General features: G+C 53.0%; 1 protein-coding gene and 1 long non-coding RNA gene across 9 annotated transcripts in view; one reads left to right on the plus strand and one right to left on the minus strand.

Moving 5' to 3' along the window:
- Positions 1 to 19080, minus strand: part of MYO18A (myosin XVIIIA) — a 101234-nt gene that overhangs the window by 52573 nt on the left and 29581 nt on the right. Inside the window, exon 1 of one of the 8 annotated variants that reach the window (XM_042256588.2) lies at positions 10191 to 10271. The exons of the other annotated variants lie outside the window; for them this stretch is intronic. Within the exon in view, the coding sequence (XP_042112522.1) occupies positions 10191 to 10196 (6 nt within the window). The 5' untranslated portion in view covers positions 10197 to 10271. Of the gene's footprint in view, positions 1 to 10190; positions 10272 to 19080 lie in introns of those variants that run through there. 8 annotated transcript variants of the gene reach the window in all.
- Positions 10343 to 17831, plus strand: LOC114116895 (uncharacterized). The gene is made up of 2 exons (XR_003590732.3): positions 10343 to 10402; positions 13289 to 17831. It is a non-coding gene; the product is annotated as an uncharacterized LOC114116895 (long non-coding RNA).

A 19080-nucleotide genomic window follows, 5' to 3' on the forward strand; every position in this document is an offset into this window, starting at 1 on the left:
CAGCAATCAAGCTCGGATCCAGGGAAGCCCCCTCCCTCACAGACCAAACACAGCAGATAGGCAGCACAGTGAGGCCAAACACCCATTCCCACCATTAAGTCTTGTGCCCACCTCTGGGCCTTCCTGCCTCTGTGGTCCTCCTATGACCTGGCTTTCTCAGCAGTCAGCGCCGGAGCCTGCCCATCCCAGTGAAAACCACAGCCAGGAAGGAATTCTTAGCCCTCAGACATGCCAAGCCTTTTCCCTCCTGACTCCTCTGGTCTGTGGCCACCATCCACTCCTCACCCGAGCTCTCCAGGGCTGCGGAAAACCAGTGCTGGCCCAGGAAGCTTCCACCCCAGCCTGCTTTCTGCCACTCTCCCTGCCGTTTTCCTTGTGCAAACCTCTCAAGGGCTGGAGACCTCCTGACACCCAGAGTGTGCGTGCGGAATAACAGGAGGAAGAGGGGGCAGCTGCGGCACTCAAAGGGTGAAGCACTCAAGCAACCACAGCTCCGCTCTGCTCAGAGCTGGGGCCCTGGCTCAGCCCACTTCTGGGCACCCAGGAGTCCCCCGGAGACGCTGTGACATTCTGCCTGGTGGGGACAGTTTGTGGTCCCCAGGGGTTGCCACTGGGCAGGGCAGACCAGGCTGGCTAGTATGGCAGGGCAGCCTCCTGCAAAGACGGCCACCCTGCCTGGGGTAGCCAGGTCAATCTGGGGGCCCCTTGCTGGTCAGGTAAGCCCCTGCCATTCATGAGATGTGCTTGAGTCCTTGTTCTCCCAAACCTTGGTTCTAGGCTGTTCCTGGGTACCAGGCTCTGAGAGGGGCTGGCAGACACTCTGCTGATATACAGGAAGGCGCTCAGAGATGTGGACAGACCTCTGGCTGCCGTGTGTGGACTGAGACCCATGTCCTGAGCAGAGCTGAGCCAAGTGACCTCAGCCCAAGCCTCAGCGGCAGGGGTGGCCTTGCTGCAGGGGTGGGGAAGGGGAAGGGAGGCCATAAAGGGGCCTCCTCAAGCTCTTGGGTTGAGTGTTCAGTGGCATATAGGGCCCTGCAGAGCTGATGTGACCCCTACTGCTGGGTCCCACGTCCCACGCTCCACTCCCTTCTGGCTTTCCTCCCATACCCTCTAACTGAAGCTGATGATCACAGTGATGATGCTAGTAACTGCTAACATCATACGGAGCTTATTATGTGCCAGGCAGTCTTTTAAGCTCTTTACATCTAATTCTCCCTCCAGAGCTGGCATGCTCTAAGGCCCCTCCCTCACAGATCTCAAACATCCCTTTGAAATCACCCTGGCCTTGCAGGACTGCTTACAGATCAGGTAGAAGCCGTTAACTCCTGGCTAATCAAATCTCCACCCAAGGAAGGGGGGCGGGGGGAGGGCAGGCACCTTCTGGGGTAATGAAGTTTGGATCTGTTCCATGACCCAGCAGTCCCAGAGCTCTGGGCCCTCCTGCCCGCTGGGCCAACAGCAGCCTTCGCCTAACTGCACATCTCTGGACCCGGCTGCTGTACAACTCTCTCCCCTCTTGCCTTAAAAGTGTCCAGCTTTATTCAGGGTCACTGTCCCTTTATCTGCCTCTGTCCCAAGGCAGAATGACTGGTGGGGGTTACGGCACCGGGTGGCTGGCGCCTGCCTCCGGGTTGCCCGCACCGAGCAGCTGACGGGGTCTTGGGAAGAGACGGCAGCAGCTGCAGTGAGGTCCCTCCCCACCTTGTCTTGTGCCATCAGAGCAGGACGCGGAATCCCAACAGCTGAGCTCTCATGTGACGCTCACCCATCTAAGAGAGATCCCACCCGTGCCTCTCCAGCCCCAGAGAGTTCGGGAAACCAGGACAATAGGAAGGAATGAAGGAGAGGGGAGTTAGGGAGAGGTCCCCAAAATGCCTGGCACTGCCATCTCCTTCACACACCCCAGGTTGGCATCACATTTGCTGTTCTTCCCATCACTTTAGTGGCCTTCCCTCTAGCCACCCCACACGAGAAGGGGCATGCTAGCAGGCCTGCCGGCTCCACGGAACTGCCTCCCAGACACAGCCTGCCTGGACACACAACTCACTCACTCACTCACTCACTCACTTCCTCTCTCTTTCTCACACACACACACACACAACTCATTCACTCACTCACTTACACACACACACACACACACCTCACGCACTTACTCACTTACACACACACACACACACACACACACACACACGGGTCTGGGAGAACCACTTACAGCCCCTTCCTCTTTGGCAGGAGGGCCAGGCTTCGGGAGAGCTTTGTCCTCCTCTTTAACCTGAGGGAGCAGACAGAAGAAGTCACAGGCAAGTCAGAGGTCTGAGTGGGGAGACCCGGCAGTGAAAGCACAGGAAGTAAATATCCAAGCTGTCGCTCCCTCCTAGAGGCAGAGCTCCTGAGTGCTTAGGAGTCCTGGGGCTCTGGACCTGGGCAACAGTTATCCTACCCTGGGGCCAAGATTGTCCAGGGACAACTTCAAGGATGAAGCATCTCTGCGGGGGGTTAGAGCCACGGATCCTTTGCCCTCAGTGACCAGCCATGTGGCCCACGTGGGCTGCTTACAGAGGTCCACCCATGAGAGTGACATCATGGCCTTGCTTATAGGAAGCGTCCAACGAGTTCAACTCAGGCTGAACTACAAGAGCCATTCCCAGCTCAAACAGGAGGTGGTCTGAACAAGAGCCCCCTGACCCTGGGACTGAGGTGGGGGAAGGACCCCTGTGTATGGGGCCTGCAGAGCTCAGTGTGGAGTGAATAGGCGGCCCAATGAGGCTGGCTTCCAGGTCAGTATGATTTCCCCAGCACAGAGTCTGCATGCCTTCCCCAGCAGCCAGCCGAGCTCTGGCTGGAGACAGGAAGCTGGGCAGAGGCAGGAATGTAGGAGACCAGATATCTTCCCAACATCAGACCCACAGAACTCTGCCAACCATACAGTTGAGGGAGGCAACCCCAAGGTTGGGAGGGGTGGAAGAGGGGAAAGGAGGAAAGATGCCTGGGCTCTGGGGTCTGTGCCTGGCCTGGAAGCTGGCTGGCCTGAGTTAGAGAGGAGGAGCAGAGTCAGGGGCAGACGGCAGTGACCGTAACGTATCTGGGAAAAGAACAGACACTATGGCTGCTCTGATGGTTCTTTCAGCTCAGAGCCTGGCTCAGAACAGACCCAGAGGGCCAGGCCTCTGGTCTGGGTGAGGCTTCTCCTCTCCCGCTCACTAGCATCCCTCCCTTCAAAAGCTCAGGCAGTCCCAGTGGCTTTCATTTCTCTTTTTCCCCCAGTCACTTAGGACTAGAGGAAAAGGACAGGTCTTCACCAGAGACAGGAGCATGGGAAGCAGTCCTTGATTCCTAAAGGAAAAGATCCTTAGAAACGCATCCAGAATCATTTTAATTATCCACCCATGGGGACTCTCCTTGTGTAGCCAGGGTCCATGGCTGATTTTGAGCTCTAATTAGCAATGCCTGGGGGCACTGACCAGCGTGATGGCTGCTGCAGTTTTAAAGCTAATAGCCCATAGAGCTATTTTCAGTGGGCTCAAGCTTCAAAGTGAGTTCACACTGCCATGGACAGAGGGGAAAAGGCCATTATTCATCAGAGGGGACTCCACGACTTTAGAAATTTGGGACTGGAGCAGAGAACAGGCAGACAGGGGCTGGCGGAGAGGAAAGGAAGGAGAGTCTAGGTCTGCATCTGACACCCCCGCAAAGGCCCACGCCGCCCATCCCCCATCACACCGTGCATTAGTTCCCGGGCACACAGGTTAGAGGGTCAGCGAGTGTTCACACACCACCCAGACACACTCATTACGGCACGCAGTGCTGTTAGCTCGGGCCCAGTGATAGCCCAGACTCCAAGTCCACTCAGTGTCCTTCGCCAGCTCCAAGTCTGTCCTCCTTCTGGGTGGCTCAAGCTTAGGGCCCCAGGGGTCTTTCCCAAGTGGTGAGGCATGGCAGCCCCCTGAGATGGCTGTGACACCAGACCCAGCTCTGAGCTCAGGTCTGGATTTAGCCTGAGGCTGACTCACTGCCCCTCCCCCACCAGAGGGTTCTGTCTGCTGGAGGTCATTGCCCAGCTGGGGACTGTGCACAGCACAAAGGCACGCGCAGGTCTGCAGCCAGAATCACCCTCTGGCCCCAGGCAGTCAATTGGCCTGGCTCTCCACTCCTGGCTCCTTCTCACCCTCCCCATCACAGACCCCAGACTTGGGGAGACCCAGTTCTGAGGCCTCAGAGCCAAAGCCATTCCCAGTGGTCCCTTCACAGCAGCTCAAGTACCAGGGGGTGAGTCAGAGCAGCCGCAGGGTGCAGAGGGCATGAGGGGTTAACTTGGAGGGGCACCCGTGGGACAAAAGGCAGCTCAGCTTACCAGAGGTGGAGCTCGGGGAGGAGCATGACCCAGCAGAAGAGCCCATCCAGGCAAGAAGAGGGAGTTCACAGTGCCCCTGGTCCTTCTACCCAACCCCCCAATACACATGCCCCAGTCCATTGCCAGGTCCCAAAGCTCCCTCTCCCACCAGCCAGTCTCCTGCCTGCACACGCCATGCCAAGCACAGAGGGAAAAAGCACAAAGATTTTGAAGTGTAACTTTCCTTTTGCTCCCAGAAGGCAAACCTTGATGAAAAGGCCATGGTGCCGAAAGCAGCCCACACCCTGGGTCAGAGAAGAAACGGGGGCAGGCTCTCTCAGGGGCTCGGCGTCTTCCTAAAGACCAGGACCTGCCGGGACAAAGACTGTGGGCCACAGGGAAAGGGAAGAATGGAGTGGAGGGGGAAGGGTTACGAAGCTCCAAAGGTCAGAGAAGGAATAAGGAGTAAAAGATTAGAGGACAGAGAAGACAAAGTGAGGTACAGGACCTCGACCTTCCTGCCCTGGGCAGCTGTGTGTCCTTGAAGAAGCCGCTTCACCTCTCTGGCCTCTCCGTGGAATCAGGGGATGGGCTGGTCCAGACAGTGGCTAAAGTCTTTTCTAGGTCTGGTGCCCTAGGAGTTGGGGTGCGGACAGGCACGTGCATGCACGCTCAGTCGTGTCCAGCTCTTTGCAATGATAACTCATGGATTGTAACCCGCCAGGCTCCTCAGTCTATGGGATTTTCATGCAAGCTCTTAATTCAGTGAACCTGCAGGCCTGGGAACCAGGAGGAGATTAAGGAAGGACTAGGACTCCTGTGGCTTTGCCTTTTATCTCCAACTCACCAGCACCTTCCAAGGGTAGGAGGCCTGGGGAACAACACAGCTGCCCCTTCCGGGGGTTAGAAACCAGAGCGGGTCCTCTCGAAACTCAACAGGTGGAATCTGCCTCAGCCCAGGGAGAGGTGTCATCTCAAGAATCTGTTCAAGTCAGCGGAGTTTAAACTGGTTCATTCTTATTCTTGTTGTTGTTGAGTCACTAAGTCATGTTTGACTCTTTGCAACCCCATGGACTGTAGCCCGCCAGGCTCCTCTGTCCATGGGACTTCCCAGGCAAGAATACTGGAGTGGGTTGCCACTTCCTTCTCTGGGGGATCTTCCCAACTCAGGGCTGAACCTGCATCTCCTACACTGCAGGCAGATTCTTTACCACTGAGCCACCAGGGAAGCCCATCACTCTTATTCTTACTTATCGTGGATTCATAGCAAAAAAAAAAGAGAGAGAGAGAGAGAATATTTTGTTTTCAGTGAATTATTTTTAATTTGCTTTGCTGATGTTTCTATCCTATTTGTTGCTGTTTAGTGGCTAAGCTATGTCCAATTCCTATGCGACCCCATGGGCTGTAGCCCACCAGGCTCCTCTGTCCATGGGATTCTCCAGGTAAGAATACTGGAGTGGGTTGCCATTTCCCTCTCCAGGGGATCTTCCAGGGCTCAAACTCTCATCTCCTGAATGGGCAGGCAGATTCTTGACCACTGAGCCACCACGGAAGCTTCTACTCTACTGTCAGCTTATATTCTAGACTGTAAGTTGGCTTGTTTAATTCACTGACTCATCCTCTGATGCCTTGCTCCAGCTCTCCTGTGTGTGCAGAGAGGAGCCCGTCAGCCTCCTCGTCAGCTGCTCCTCAGGAGCATCCTTCTGACCACAGACGTAGGCTCTTCCCTGGAGGAATTCTTTCTGTGGCTTCTGTGCTCAAGTGCCCAGATCTTTTCCTCTCTTCCTTATCACTAGATTTTAACTAAAATTAGAATCAAGAAATACCTGTCTTTGTCCCACAGAGAACAGGTAAGGAATGCAGTCCCAAAGATGGTGGGAGCATCTCCGCTACAGTCACCTACATCTCTCTCTGCTACTCTAGCAGAACTGAGACCTGATGGTTCTGTGGAGCGAGGGTGCCTGGGAGCAACAGCCTCTCTTCTCTGACCTGTCCTCTCTCCTCTGACCTGTCCTCTCTCTGGTGAGTTCAGACATTTCCAACAACATTCATTACTGAACATGGAGCACCTACAATGAGAAGGGCCCTGTAAAGGTGTTTTATGTGTATTTTTGTATATAAATCTTATAGCCTTAGGATAGGAGAACCATTATTATTCCCGTTTTACTGACGAGGAAGAAGACTGAGAGATGAAGTCATAAAGCTGGTAAGTGGTGGAGCTGGGGTTTCAACCCCAGTGGCTCCGGCTGCAAGCCTGTGCGGCTCCCTTGGAGGCCCATCTTTTCTGCTGTGTCAGGCAGGGTTGGGGGGCTGAGTCATCCTTAGTGGCCAACTCTGGTTAAGATCTGTGTCAGCATTGAGCTTCAGGAGGCCTGCGTCCAGCCAAAGCAGAGATTGAAAGGGCGGAGCTTACCAGCATTCAATGTGCCCAAACTGAGTTTCTGGACTTGCGAAGGGACCACAAGCCCACCACTCTCTAAGGCTCTGGCCACCTCCTGCCTTCTGGCACTCCTGTCCTCTTCTCTTCCAGAAGGGAAGAGAAACCAAGGCTCACCAAATCCTCACTGTGGTGCTCAGCACAGTGATAGGTGCTTCACACTCCCTCCTCACCTAATCCTCACAACAACCCACTATCTGGGTAAGGAAATGAAGAAGGCAAGTCCCGCACTGAGGGCCCCGCAGCTGGCAGGTGGGAGCACTGCGATTCACAGCCAGGATGGATCTTGGGAGCCGCTTGTGCTGCCTAGATCACTCTCCAGACTGATTCCCTCATGGGCAGGACTCTGTTTTTACCCATCGTACTGTGGGCACTTAATAGATGTTTGTTGCCTGACGGTCCTGCAGTGGGGGTCCTCTGTACAAACCTCTTATTGCCATCTAGTCTCTTCTGTCGGCTGTAAATTATCAAGAATAAAGCTTGTCCATCCCAATTCCCAGGGATGTGGGGAAAAACAAGGGAGGTATAATCTCTAACTTTAGCAACAATAAGTAGATAGTAAACCATGGGGATGAGGGGAGGGCAGAACACTCTGAAATTGCTTAGTAGCTCTTTGCAGAGCCCACAGTAGCCATCCCATCTTCCAGAATGTATAAGCTGACTTAGGAGAAACCACCCCCCTCCCCCCCCCCCACACACAAACCTATGCAAAGATGCACCATCTATAACAGCCCTAAACTGGAAATAATTAACTCCCTAAGAATGGGAGGGGGTCAGGTAAACTGCTAAATTAGTACAATCCATTGTTATGTTGCGATTTAAACTAACAAATATGTGGACAATGTAGCCATATGGAAAACTCCTCCTAAAATAACATCAATCAAAAACACTAGAACCTAAATAGTAAGCAAACAGTGATCATAACAATCTTGTAAATTGTGCAAATTAGACACAATAGAAACACTTGGTATTTATCGTGTTATGTATTTGTTACTTACTATTTATTTCTATTATAAAGATGGTAAAACAGTCCATAAAAAAGAAAAAGCAGAGGAGATAACAGCCAAAAACATTTGTTCTCAAGGAGGAGAAATCCAAGAAATGTATGGAGAGACCCATCTACCCTCTGCCCTGAAGGCTTCAAAGGCTGGGGTTGAGTTAGGGGGCTGGGGCAGGCTGGGTCTCACCCTCTGCATCACGAGCAGGACCATCCGCTCTTTACTTATCATCCTCTGGGTCCCTTGCAGGAGGGAACGGGTACACAAACGCCCCTAGGAGAATCATTCCACCCATGAGGCACCCTCTAGGCATGGAGTGCTCAGCCTGGGCAAATACATTGAGGCCCAAATGTCCATGCAAGACATCCACCCACTGTGAGCGCCCAAGGACAGTGGACACCCCAAGAGTGAGCGCCTAAAGGAAGAGAAGATCCGCCATTTGTGACCAAGGAGCCTGGCAGCTCTCCCCTCTACCACTGGAATGCAGAGGGTATCTCCCAGGTGACCCTCTCCCTGCTAGTCCTAACCTAGCACCAACTTATCTAAGGATGGGAGAGGAGGGCAGCGGTATAAGGAAGAAATACCAGTAAGAACAGTTAGCTCAATAAGAGCATGTACTAAGTGCCAGGTACTGTGTTAAACCCTTGACATGCATTATCTCAATTAATCCTCACAACATCCCTCTGAAGCAGATACTAGTATGATTCCTACTTTACAGATGAGCAAAAGGAACTGACCTGTCCAAGGTCTCATGGGTTTGCAGAGTCAGACACGACTTAGCGACTGAACAACAACAAAGGTCTCATGGGAGCAAGTGGCCGACTGGGACGCACACCCAGGTCTGCCCTCCAGCAGGAACCCCGGAGGCTCATGTCAGGGGACAGAAGGTAGCCCTGCCCCCTCCCCTCCTTGGTTCACCTGCGTCACTGACCTCCCATGACACCTCCTGCCAGAGCAACAGTTTGGGTAGAAAGCAGGGGTTTTCCAGAGATGGCCTTACCCCTCTACCTGCCCGTGACTGCAATAAGCTTTATACTGAGCCACCTGGGAGGAATGGGGGCGGGGGGGGGGGGCGCTCTGCCAGGAATGCCCTCAAGGCCAGGCTGCCAGAGGAGAAAGGGGAGAAGAGTTTGGCAGGGACAGTCCGGTGCCTTCGGTCCAGCCTCCAGCAAGAGCCCTCCTCTGGCCCAGAGCGGAACAGAAAGCCACCAAGTGAGAGGCCACCGCCGGCTGGGCCAGCCTGGAGGAAGCAGGTGCGCTGGGATGGCTTCCTGTCAGCACCGCAGTTGCAGAAGGCCCAGGCTTCCTCTTCCAACGGCCAGACCTGCTGGGGGCCGGCCCCCCTTCTCTGGGGATCCTCACTGCCTGTCTGCAGGGCACTTTAGCAACTGCTTGGCCATCATCGTGCATGGCCCCAAATCTGTGACCTGGTGCCAGAGACCTGGATGCCCAAGGTGGGCAGGGGTGGGGTGGGGTGTTAAGCAGGAAGCACCCACTCCCAGGGTGTGAAGTCTCTCAGGCCCCACCCCCAGCCCGCCCACACACCTTGACACTGGTGCCAGTTTTGAGGCTGGGGCGGGGCAGGCTCTGGGCACAGGGGGACACAAATGCTCTCAGGCATATCTCAGGCTCCTGATCCACCTCCGCCAGGCCAGCTCCTAGACTCAGCCAACTGCTGACACAACTGAAAACCTTATCCTTGGTGGCTGGGAGGAGCGGCGTGGGGGAGAAGAACACACTGGAGGCAGCTCTGTCTCTCCTCACTTGCTTTTTTAAGGAACTTACTCTTCTGAAGTAATCTCTGCTAAAAAAGAGACCTGTAGAGAGTCAGGGCATCCCTGAGATGCCCTCTGTGCCCCATATGAGTGTCCAATTCACAGAAATGGAGGAGGCGACGCTGAGCCCACCTTCGGGGGCTCCGAGCGGGGAGCCCTGACAAGTCCCCAAACCAGCCCTCTCAAGCCCCTCTCTCTTGTTCACCAGGAGGAAAGAGGGGTGGGGGGGGGTAGGTGGAGGGCTTTGCTGGCAACGCAAACCAGGGACAGGACTTCCAAAGGCCTGGGAGATGCTGGGGTTCTGGGCTTTGGAAGGTAATAGCATTCCCAGGAATGAAGGCCTGGGGCACTCACAGTTTGTGGGGAAGGCGTGTCCCGGGCAGGTGGGGTGACTGATACAGTCCCCGGACCCTGAGGTTTAGAGGATGGTGTCCCCTCCCAAACTCCCGAAGTCATGAGAGGCAGAGGCTGTGGGGATGAAGGATTCCCTCCTCACCAAGAGGCCAAGAGAGGAGCCTGAGCCCTCCCTCCCCACCTACTTCAGCCACATCGAGGGAAACAACAAAAAGGCCCCTCCTTTCCTAAATGAGGAGACAACGTGAGGAGTCTGGGGCATTTCCGGGGTGGGGGATCAGAGGGACACTCACCCGCATGGCCTGGCCCGGAGCAGCCCAGAGCAAGGAGTCTCCTCTCCGATGCTGCTCCCGTTAGCGGCTCAAAATAGCACTGGCAGTGGCCCCGCCCCTGTTCGCCTCCCTCTCCCCAGGCCCCTCCCGGCCAGAGCTGCCCAACCCTGGCCAGAGCCAGTCGGAGAGAGTGAGAGATTGAGTGGCCTGGCCGGGAGGACTGCGGGAACCAGGTATGCTAGGAGGCAGCGGGGGGATACAGCGTGCCTGGAGGAGGAGGAGGCTCTGAGGGGAAGGACGTGGGGTGGGGGTGGGGGGCCGGAGGTGTTGGAGGGATAGGGGCAAGGGACAGGGAGGGGGAGACTTTCCGACTGACACACACCCGGGCTCCCGACAGCTGAGCTGATATGGCCCCTAAAAATAGCAGAGGAATTTGAGACCTGCAGCCCCCCAGCCCCACAGGCTAGGATCAAGATGAGCATACGTACACACACACACAGACACACACACACCAGCACGCATGAACACTCGATCACAGCACAGTGTTCTTGAGAACACGCAATCATAGGCTCACCCCAGCCAACTAATGACTGCGGCAGAGGCCAAGACAACCACTAACGTCACCTCCGATACAACAGCAGCAACAGACACACACAGGACCCGCTGCACGCTGTGCCCAAACAGCAGCTGTACGGCCATCCTGTAAAGTCCTGTAGGAGCAGAGACCCACACGATCAGTCTGAGGCCCACTGTGGCTGCCTCCCTGTTATAAATACACCGGGGACATGCATGGAATTGACTGCACGCTCTGTGTAGACGTCCCTCTCTCCCACACTGCCAGCAACTGAGGAGGGTGGGGCTGGTGGGGCGGGGTGGGTGGGCCTGCAAGCAGAGGAAATTGTGGGTGTCTGGCTGATGAGCAAGCGCTGCAGCGAGGCCAGTGCTCCGCATGAAGAGAAGCCTGTGGAGTTAGTATCCCAGGGTGCCCAGACCAGGGCTGGGGACACCCATGAGACCGAAATGGGGGCTGGGAGCAGGTAGGAAGGAGCCAAGAGACAGCTCTTCTGAAGCTGTCTCAGACACTGTCAGCTCTGCAGAATAAAGGAAACAGTTGTCGCCTCCCTCTTCCTCTCCGGGAAGAGCAGCGGTGGGGTGAGGGTGGGGGTGCTAAGAAGCCTGAGCAGAACTGTCACCTAACCAGGGCCCAGCAGGGGTTCTGGAGACCCCAGGCCTATCATCCTGGCTGCTCCAGTGAGCCCAGGGAAAAGGCTGCTAAGCACTGCCCAAGAAGACCAAAGCCTAGCTCCACCTCCTACCTGCCACTCACTGTACCAGCCATCAGGACTGGGCTCCCCAGGTGGTGCTAGTGGTAAAGAACCTGCCTGCTAATACAGGAGACATCAGAGACGTGAGTTCGATCCCTGGGTCGGAAAGATCCCCTGGAGGAGGCAAGGCCACCTGTTCCAGTATTCTTGGCTGGAGAATTCCATGGACGGAGGAACCTGGCAGACCACAGTCGGTAGGGTCAAAAAGAGCCGGACATGACTGAAGCGCCTTAGCACTCAAGCACTGCTTTCTAGGGAGGGGGCTTCCCAGGTGGCTCAGTGGTAAAGAACCCGCCTGCCAATGCAGGAGATCCTGGTTTGGTCCCCGGGTCAGGAAGGTCCCTTGGAGAAGGAAATGGCAACTTACTCCAGTATTCTTGCCTGGGAAATGCCATGGACAGAGGAGCCTGGCGGGCTACAGTCCATGGGGTCGCAGAGTCAGACAAGACTGAGTGACTGAACAACTACCTCCCAGGGAAGGGTGTGTTTTCCTGGGAAGGTGATCTGGCCCCTCAGAGGCATGCACTGTGTCACAGGTCTCTGCATCTCCAGGGCTTTCTTGACACAATGATGCCAACCTCTGCAGCACACTGAAAACCCCTGTGGGACTTTAAAGATACCAATGCCTGGATCCCACCACTTCCTCCCAGTTTCTGATTTGATTGGTCTGGGAGGGCAGCCTGGACACTGGGATTTTTAAAAGCTCCCCAGGTGATTCCTACATGCAGCCACAGCTGAGAGTTGCTTGATTGGAGGGTCAGCATAAGGCCTAGGGCAGAGGTGCCTGTTTGTTAAATCAGTGAGACAGTCAGTGAACGAAGGACTGAATGATTTAGCTGTGCGACCATGGGCAGATGACTTAAGTTTCTGTCATCTGCGAAGCGAGGATTAGGCTGCACTGACGCTGTTAGTATGAGATTGGTGAAACCTCAGTTGGTGAAATGGCTTTGGTTTTCAAAATGTGGTCCCCAGCCCGGCAGGATCAACATCACCTAGGAACGTGTTAGAAATGTAAATTTTAGAGTTGCACCCCAGACCTACTGAATCAGAAACTCTGGATAGGGGACCCAGCATCTATGGTTTTACCAGCCCTCCAGATGATTCTGAGGATCACTGCTTTAAAGGAATTATTCACAGTGTATTGTACTTAAGTCAGTGAGACCTCCAGAGTCAGACTGCCTGGTTCAATCTTGGCTCCTCCATGCAGTAAACTACACGACTTAACTCTGTGCTTCCATTTCTTCACCTGTAAAATGGGGAGAAAAACAGTGCCTACCACATAGGGTTATTGCAGGGATTAAATGAAGTGGGACTTGCAAAGCCCATACGTTTTCAATAAGTTTTAACAATTATTACCTATCTGTGATCATTAGGGGGAGAAAAGGGACATCACAAGCAAAATTTCCAGGTAACTGAAGTCTACCCCTTTTAAGGGACAAAATATTTTCTATTTTAAGTAGTTTTCTCAATTCTGTGACTACTTAAAATCATAAAAATAACAGACTTTTTATAGACTCTGTAAATTTCTTAAGTTAAAATACTCTGAAAGGGAAAGTGTTAGTCTCTCAGTCGTGTCCAACCCTTTGCGGCCCTATGGACTGTAGCCCACCAGTCTCCTCTGTCCATGGGATTCTCCAGGCAGGAATACTGGAGTGGGTTGTCATTCCCTTCTCCAGGGGATCTTCCCTTCTCCAGGGATGGTACCCGGGTCTCCTGCATTGGAGGCAGATTCTTTACTGTCTGAGGCACAGAACTCATCTCAAGCACCTTAAACTCTGACCTCCTGACTTACAGCCTGGCTTCTGCCTCATCAATGCCCTGAACCACTCTCCGAGGGCACCAGGCCCGTGTCGGCACCGCAGCCGTGAAGGCTCGCTCTACCCCCGTGGCTTCTGACGCCCTTTGTGTCTGTGTACCTGCTGCTCGTTCGGTTCATTTGTCCCCTCCCCCTGCTGTCACTCTGCCTGTCAGCGTGCCTGTCTCCAGCAGTCTCACCTCCTTCTGACAAGCTGTTTCTGCCAAAGGCTGTAAAACCTGATAACCAAGCCTGACAGAAGAGGCCAGAACAGAACCAGTGGGATGTCAGCGAGCCCGCAGCCTCTGCTGGGAGTGAAGCCTGGGTTTTCACACACAGACTGGGATTTCTCTATTGCAGCTGCGTGAGAACCTTCGGGGCGCCCCTCCCACTCAGCAGTGTCCTGGAAGCTTCTGGGTGACTGAGGGTCACTTTATCTGCACAGTCTTGTTCTGACTTCTGGTAACCACAGGCCCGTCCACTCTGAGGTTCTGCTCATGACTAGGTCCTGTCTACTCTGTCTCTGAAATGCTTAGTGTTACTGACGGGGACCCTCTCAGAGCAGTTTCACTTCCCTTCATGAGAAGGACGACCTCTTCATTCAGAGGGGGAAGCTGGGGCCCTGGCAACCCGCTCAGCTTCACACATAACCATGGCTGGTCCCTCTGCGGCCCAACGCTCAGTGCTGTTCCGGGGCCTGGCCCTTACACCTGCCCTACGGCTCTGGGGGGCCATGCAGTCACTCCCACAGCTATCCAGACCACGCCGGGTGCCTCAAGTGCCTCCAAGGACGGACAGAATCTGGCTCCTCCTCAGGACTTCACCCTCACCTTTCTCTCACCCTCACCATCTCCCCAGCACGCCAGGCTCTCACTCTCTCAGACAAGACCTCAGGCCCTCATCAGCCTCAGAGCCTCTACTTCTGAAAGCCTCTCCACCAGCCTCTCTACCTTCCCAACCCTCCCCATTTCTCCAAGTCCATTTCGAGTCCCACCTCCTTCATGAAGCCATTCCAAAACCCAAGGCCTGAGTGGTGTGGTAATGCAAAGACCGAATCTCAGCCTCTTTTTTTTTTTTTTGCAGTCTGACCTAAGGGGAAGTTACTTCTTAAACTTTCCACTTTTTTGCCTTATAGTATACTCATCTTCTTGGGTTGCTGTGAGAATTTTTAAAAGTAATATGTGGAAAGCACCTAGCATTAGGCCTAACAAATGGTTGATAGTGATTATCACTAAAAACTACAGCGTTCACTGTCTATACATAAATATTCATATCACCGCTCATGCATGGTGATTCTTGAATATACTTAGCACGGTGCTCCATCACATACATGGGAGTCACACACCATGGGGGGTTAGAGTTGCTAAAGTCAACATGTAAGACAAAAATAGAATATAGCCAAAATTACTCTTAAAAATCCCTTAACTTGCTCACAAAATAGATTACACATGCTTTTGTATAAACCATCCTTATATCTGAAAGCATAATGTACACAGTGAAGTAGACAAAATACAATGGTTACAGTTTCAGACTACAAGTAATATAGTTTCCTACACAACCACATACAGGTGTCCTCTGCTTTTTCAAAGTTTGCTTTATGCCACTTAGCTTTACAGAAGACCTACATTAGTACCTGCTTCCGACAAGCAAAAGAAATCTGAAGAGGTGGTTTGCTTTTACGGAAAAAAAAAAAATGCTAGAAAAGCAAAACCTGCATCCAGCATTTGTTTGGCAGCAAGCGTTTTAGAGGCAGCACACACCCTGGGCAACCCTGCCAAGCTCCTTCTCCAGGAACCACACTCAGCCTCTCAGCATCAAATCACCATAGCTTTGAACTGAATCTGTATCTGTGCCTTATGATTTTGTAATGCATCCATTAGCAAAATGTGCCCTTAGGTAATTGCTTCTTCACTTTACACCATTTCATCTTCCAAAAGGTTTCATAGGAAAGCTCTACTTTCGCACTGGTTGTGTGTGTGCGTGGTGGGAGTGGGGGGATAGTGAGCTGTATTTGAATTTATTGAATTTTAATGAGTGAATATACGCCATGACCAAACTGATGTTTTGATGGTAATACATTTGTGTGATATGTTTAAGCCTTCTTCTCTCCCTGGAGAACAAGAACATTTCCTACTTCCTTTAGAGACCATCCCCCCCTCTAGAACTAGGCACACACTAGGTGTTCAGTAAATACCCACTGGATTTAACCAACTGATCTGAAAGGTACTTGTGCAGCTTGTTTAGTTGCTAAGTCGTTTTTAACTCTTTTGCAACCTTATGGACTATAGCCCGCTAGGATCCTCTGTCCGTGGGATTTCCCAGGCAAGAATACTGGAGTGGGTTGCCATTTCCTTCTCCAGGGGATCTTCCCAGACTGGAGATTGAACCTGTATCTCCTGCACTGGCAGGTGGATTCCTTACCAGTGAGCCACCAGGGAAGCCTACATGTGCAATTAGCTGCGGATAAAAGAATGAGGAATATTCTTTTAATATTCAAAGGAATATTTAGATAGAGTAACAATTTCAACTACCCTGCTCTCCCACGTTGGTAGCATTGGATGAGTGAATGGTCCTTGGCTCTGTTTTGGGCACTGGGCCAGGCAAAGCGGCTGAGCAGAGCTAGAGCAAGCTAGGCAGGAGGTTCTGAGGAGTAAGTGGTTTACTTGTGAAACTAGTATTGATATGTAATACCTCAAGGTGAACACTGTGGGGAAGCACAATGCTTGTTTGGGGTTTTTTGGTTTTTTGTTTGTTTCATCCCCTAACCACGAGACTGTGAATTTCTTGAGGCTGGTTTAGAGGGAGATAGTTTGTAAAACATTGAGACTGAGGTTCTAGTTAACATATTAATGAAAGAATACTGCTCTGACCCCATTTGTCTTTGTTATTACCCTTTAATCAGAACTCAAAAAAAGAAAAAGGCTATAAGTACTGTCTCCATAAATGGATTCTAACTGTGTAGCATCCATTGTATTATTACTAATTTGCAATGTATAAAATGTCACTAATAGGACTCTTGGCCTGCCCCCCCCCCCCCCCCCCCCCCCCCGGCACTAGTGGTAAAGAACCCACCGCCAATGCAAGAGATGTAAAAGAGGTGGGTTTGGATCCCTGGGTCAGGAAGATCCCCTGGAGGAGGGTATGGCAACCCACTCCAGTATTCTTGCCTGGAGAATGCCATGGACAGAGGAGCCTCGTGGGCTACAGTCCATAGGATCGCAAAGAGTGGAACATGACTGAAGCGACCTAGCTTGCAATGTGAAAGTGAAAGTGAAAGTCGCTCAGTCCTGTCCGACTCTTTGTGACCCCATGGACTGTATAGTCCATGGAATTCTCTAGGCCATAATACTGGAGTGGGTAGCCTTTCCCTTCTCCAGAGGATCTTTCCAACCCAGGGATCGAACCCAGGTCGACCGCATTGCAGGCGGATTCTTGATCAGCTGAGCCACCAGGGAAGCCCAAGAATCCTGGAGTGGGTAGCCTATCCCTTCTCAGGGGATCTTCTCGACCCAGGAATTGAACCAGGGCCTCCTGTATTGCAGGCAGATTCTTTACCAACTGAGCTATGAGAGAAGCATGCAATAGAACTCTTTATTTAGGGAAGCTGGGGCAAGTCCTGTTTCCAGCACTCAGCTCTGATGGCTGGGGAGGGGCTGGAGCATTTATGCATTTATGGGTAGGAGACGCCTCATCACCAGACAAATGCATTCTCCAGGGTGATCAATTCAAGGTTTTCTCAGTACTTGTGACTTTCCTCTGCTGGGAAGGATTATCCTTTATCACCTGTGTGTGTGTATAACAAAAGTCTTCTCGCCTATGAAAAAACAGTGTAAAGGTGTTAGTAGTGACTGGTACCCTTTGAGATACTTAAGGTGTTTTTTCTTAAATTGTTGGGCATCAATAACCAGTGGACCCCAACAGACTTTCTTGAAGAAGCCTAGGGATGGGGAGGAGGGCTAGAGGAAACCTTCTGGGAGGGGAGGAGGGCTAGAAGAAACCTGCTGAGACCCAGGGTGCACACCCAAGGCTGGGCAGATAATCCTGCCTAGGAGGTGGCTAGGGGCCCAGCCAGCCTTGGCCCCGCCCCCAACCCCTGAGGCCTACGCTTCCTGGCCCCGCCCGCTCGCCGCCAGCGCTAGGGCGGGATCGGGAGGGAGGGGCCAGGTCGGCACATGCGCCTGGAATCCCGCGGTGCATCCGCCCTGTGTTGCTGCTAACGCCCGGCAGAGGGCGGTCGCCTCCCTCACAAGGGTCCGCCAGGGCCCAGGCAGTGGGATATCACCTCCTCGGGGTCGCCTTCCCGGCTCCGCCCCCAAGAGGCGCCCCCAGGAGAGGAGGCTGAAATGTCAAGATGGCCTCTGCCTTCACCCCATGGGTACTTCGAGAAGAGGCTAGGACGAGCTCCGCGCAGACTTTGTGCTCATCACTGCTCCATTCCCACAGCCCAAAGCAGTCCTCATGTATAGTAGGCATTCAAACGCTTACTGATGGAATAAAACGGATGAATGGATGACTTCATAAATAAACAGAAGACTCCAAGGACGCCTTGAGCCTGTGTAGTGGGGATAGTTCTGGGACAAGCAATCCAGAAGGGTCAGTGGGCTTGTCCCAGAGGTGGTCACTGAGGCTTGTGAAGTCGCTCCGTTGTGTCCCAACTCTTTGCGACCCCATGGACTGTAGCCCCCAGGCTCCTCTGTCCATGGGATTTTTTCCAGGCAAGAATACTGAGTGGGTGGCCATTTCCTTCTCCATGGGATCTTCCCGACCCAGGGATCGAACTTGGGTCTCCTGCAACATGGGCAGACTCTTTACCGTCTGAGCCACCAGGGAATCCCACTAAGGCTTAGAGCTCCCCAAGTCCCTGTATCTGCATACCCAAAGGTTTGCTCAGAGCCTGTGGACCCCATACCATCTCATGGGCACAGAGCCCAGGCGGGGAAGTCTGGGCTTGTCCTCTCTGACAAGAGCAGGAGTCCATTTCCCTGAAGTCAGGTTCTGGCTGCCGGCAGGGACCACCTGACTGGTGGCTCCATTTGGCCTGCTGCTCCCTGAGGACTCTCAGCTGCTGGGGATTTCCTCACGGCCCCTGGGGATTTCCAAACTGGCTCTGCTTGCCAAGCTCCCACAAGGTCCAAAGCCAAGGGCCAGCCTTGAGGATGATTTCCCAACATCCTCCACTCTCCTGCCCCAAATTCCACCAAGACTTGGGGCACTAGTAAATGAATGACACAATATTCCCATCCCTGCCCCCTCTGAGAGACCGGAGCCGATAGGCATAATGAAGAACTGTTCTTCTCTTTTTCATATAATAGACAACTCTTCTCTATGTCCACAGGAGAAAAAAAAGGAAACCCAGTTTAAGAGTCAGACACACCAGTTTAAATAAAATATCAGTGAGGTCTCCTGGGGTGTGAGCTGGAAGCCTGTGCTATTTATTCTCAAAGTTAGAGCCGTTCTTTCAGCTAAACCTCAGTGTCTTTCAAACACTGGACATTCAATAAATGTTTGAGGATCTGTGTGTTCACCTTTGGGGACCTCTGTTGGGCCTGTTTCTAGAATCCTTTGAAGTAAAAATAAAGCACAGATCCAAACTCCATAGAAGCAGGAAGGAAGATGCAAAAGCTTCTACTTTTCCTACCAACCCACACCTCCATGTTAAGAGCCCTGGCCAAATCCACTGGGGCATGTGAGTGCCTGTGTGTTACCAGGCTGGGCAGAAAACGTGCTTGGTGAGCTGGGGAAGCACTACCACAGTTGCGGTGGCACACGGCCAGGACCTGTTGGCCCTGGG

The sequence above is a fragment of the Ovis aries genome, chromosome 11, assembly GCF_016772045.2.
Source record: "Ovis aries strain OAR_USU_Benz2616 breed Rambouillet chromosome 11, ARS-UI_Ramb_v3.0, whole genome shotgun sequence".
NCBI classification, from domain to species: Eukaryota; Metazoa; Chordata; class Mammalia; order Artiodactyla; family Bovidae; genus Ovis; species Ovis aries.